The sequence below is a fragment of the Myotis brandtii genome, unplaced genomic scaffold (genome assembly GCF_000412655.1).
Source record: "Myotis brandtii unplaced genomic scaffold, ASM41265v1 scaffold486, whole genome shotgun sequence".
Classification (NCBI taxonomy): Eukaryota; Metazoa; Chordata; class Mammalia; order Chiroptera; family Vespertilionidae; genus Myotis; species Myotis brandtii.
The window spans coordinates 2082913-2086111 of NW_005368569.1; the positions used below are offsets into that span (position 1 = coordinate 2082913).

A 3199-nucleotide genomic window follows, 5' to 3' on the forward strand; every position below is an offset into this window, starting at 1 on the left:
ATGTACCTTGACTGGGAATTGAATCCACAACCCTTTTTGGTGTATGGGATGATGCTCCAATCAACGGAGCCACCCAGCCAGGGCAACTACATTTTTAAAAAACTAGTTTTGTCTTTAAGCAGTTGGTTAAGTTCCCTCACCCAAGTTGTCCTCTGCCTTTTGCCTTTGACTTTCCTCCTGGATGATCAGGTCGAAGAGTCCTATGACTCCCCAGCCGACAGTCAGCAGTTTCCCCTCTGCCTCCTGCAAGCAGGAATGGCCTCTCAGTGTCTCAGATAATAAGCATACAATCAGCACTCAGTAAATACCTGCTGTTCTCAATGTCTTTTGTGGGATACTCACAGGGGTTGGATAAATTATTAACCAAAGCTATATATATATTTTTAATTTTTTTATTTAAAAAAATTAAGTATAGCCGAAACCGGTTTGGCTCAGTGGATAGAGCGTCGGCCTGCGGACTGGAAGGTCCCAGGTTCAATTCCAGTCAAGGGCATGTACCTGGGTTGTGGGCACATCCCCTGTAGGAGATGTGCAGGAGGCAGCTGATCGATGGTTCTCTCTCATCCATGTTTCTAACTCTCTCTCTCCCTTCCTCTCTGTAAAAAATCAATAAAATATATTTAAAAAAATAAAAAAATTAAGTATAGTATTTAAATTTTATATAGTGTTTCTGTGCCAGACACTGTTCTGTGTATCTTAAAACAACCTTAGTAGGGAGTTGCTATTATTTCTGTGGTCTATCCACAGTATCTGACTGTACCATGCTCTCTAGCTTTTGACTTCAATAGATGTTCTGTTTCCATTATTTTAGGGGGCTGTTTTCATATTGTGGAGAGTATCTGAAAAGGAGAAGCCCCTTTTCGTTGTTATCGAAAAGCAGAAGTTACTTGCTAGACAGGTTACTTGTTTCACTTTACAAGGAGATGAGAACAAAAGCAGACCACAGGAAACAGTCGCCCTCTAACTGTGAAGAGCGGGATGATGCTATCAAACTGCTCTGTCTTTGCGGTCCTGTCACCAGACGATGGTTTGTTTTGCTTGTGCTTAATTTGTGTGCCTTAGGCTTTTGGTAGGTGAGTCCAGTTTGCTTTTTAGAGAAGGAACGCGCTTGTTTTTAAATCTGCCCCATTTCTTAATCGCTGTTATTTATGCCCTGCAGTGAGTTTTGAGGGATGCACCGGCCAACCAAGGACCATCTATGTTTCTGATGACACCAGATTCAGAGTGGGCACGGATGGGGTGCTGATGGTCAAACGGCCTTTACAGCTGCATAATCCAGAGATGAGTTTCCGTGTTCACGCCTGGGACTCTGCCCGCAAGAAGCTCTCCACCAAAGTGACGCTGAAGGCAGCAGTGCATGACCACCACCAGCACCACCACCACCACCACCACCACCATGTATGTTGCAGTGTTTCTTAAACGTTCACTATTGTTTTAGTTTGCTTCCTAAGGTGGGGTTCGCTACTTGGCACCATGCAGATTTGGGGCTGGGTAATCTTTTGTTGTGCTGCGTCCCGTGCACTGCGTGCTGTCTATCAGCATCCCATGTCTTTACCCATTAGTTGCTAATTGCACCCCCAAAGCTGTGACAACCAAAGTGTCTCCAGACACTGCCAGTGTCCCCTGGGGAACAAAATAGTCCCCAGTTGAGAACCATCGGTTGAACTGAACTAACTTTTGTTGGGGATTTTTTTTTTTTTTTTGCTTTTGGGTAGAGAGGGATTAGGTGGAATGGTGGCAAGATGCCATTATCTTTATTTCTGCAGGTTGAGTAGAATAGTGTGGATAAGGGCATGGACTTGTCTGGGATTGAATTTACTACCTGAGTAAATGCGGGAGGGGTGTGTTATTTAATCTGTTAGTGCTTGAATGTCCTTATCTGTAAAATGGAGATAATAATAACTGCATGGGTTAATACACATGAAATGTTAGAACCACGCTCGGCATATAATAAGTACTCAGTAATTGTAAACTGTCCCTATCACTCCTTTCCTGGAGGAAGAATGAGTGAGAGGTCAATACTCTCATCATTTGCTCTTTGTGTTGCTAGTGGAGAGGGTCTTGGCAAAGAAAGGGAAGAGTCGGTGGGAAGCCTTTGCCTCATTGGACTGTAATCTACACAAGATCCTTCCCCATTATATGGCAGTGCCTGGCCCTCCGTCTGGCACATACCAGGAGGCCAGTAACTATTCAGTGGACAAACAGGTGGACCAGCCATGAATGGAAGGACGTATGTCTGTCCAGGTCCTTGGCAAGAATGTTTCTGGGAATTGTTAGCCAAAGCCAAATGCCTTTGCCAGTTTCTAAAGTGCTCCCATGGCGCTTCCTACCGAAACGTCTCTCTGGGGAGCATTCTAGTTGCATTCTGCTACCGCCTTGGAAGTGTGGAGTGGGTTCTACATGCCAAGGCCTCTCCGGCTGGCTCCTGGTCTTCTCTCCAAAGACTCCTGAGATTCAGGGGACTTGACAGTCCTGACAGATTGAAATTTATCATCCCGGTGTAATTGGACCGGCCAGAAAAATGAGGGACTTGGCAGAATTATATTAACATAGGTCCCTGACTCAAGTCCTCAATGGACTCTGTCATTCATGTAAGTTCAGCACGGTGGGTTCTTGCTGGGCAGCTATGCCTGAAAGCCTCTTATGAACAAAGACAGTTTTGAACTTGTTTTTTTCAACCTTTCCTCCCCACCTTTGCCAACGTTGCCTCTGCCTCCATGTCTGCTGATTGTGACTAGGTTCAAATACATGTTATAGAAAAACACAAATCACAGTGGCTTACTCAAAATACAGTATTTCTCTTTCCAGTGAAGGAAAACCAAGGTAAAGGTAAATTGTGGCTGGTATGGAGAGCCCACAGCCATCCGGAGCCCAGCTTCCTCCTTTCCTTTCTGTTCTGTCATCCACAGTACATGGCTTCAAGCCTCAAGGACACCTCATGATCCAAGAGGGCTGCTAGAGCTCCAGCAGTCACAGCTTTATTCCAGGTGACAAGAAGAAAGGGAGGAGGTAGCAAGATGCATCGCTTACTTGTCTGGCTGCCTCCTTAAGAAGCCTTTGTGGAATTCTCAGGCAACACTTCTGCTTATATCTCATTGGCTACAACTTGGCCTCACGGTCACCCATAGCAGCAAGCGTAGTATAGGAAATACAATACTTCACTAGGGTAAATTGCTGGATATAAAATTTATATATATAT

General features: G+C 44.8%; 1 protein-coding gene across 1 annotated transcript in view; it reads left to right on the forward strand.

The window, feature by feature from the left end:
- Positions 1–1137: 1137 nt before the first annotated feature.
- The window catches only part of LOC102250657 (cadherin-1), a 5911-nt gene continuing 3849 nt past the window's right edge, over positions 1138–3199 (forward strand). The window contains exon 1 of the mRNA XM_005876469.2: positions 1138–1398. Within this exon, the coding sequence (XP_005876531.1) occupies positions 1246–1398 (153 nt within the window). The 5' untranslated portion in view covers positions 1138–1245. The remainder of the gene's footprint in view (positions 1399–3199) is intronic.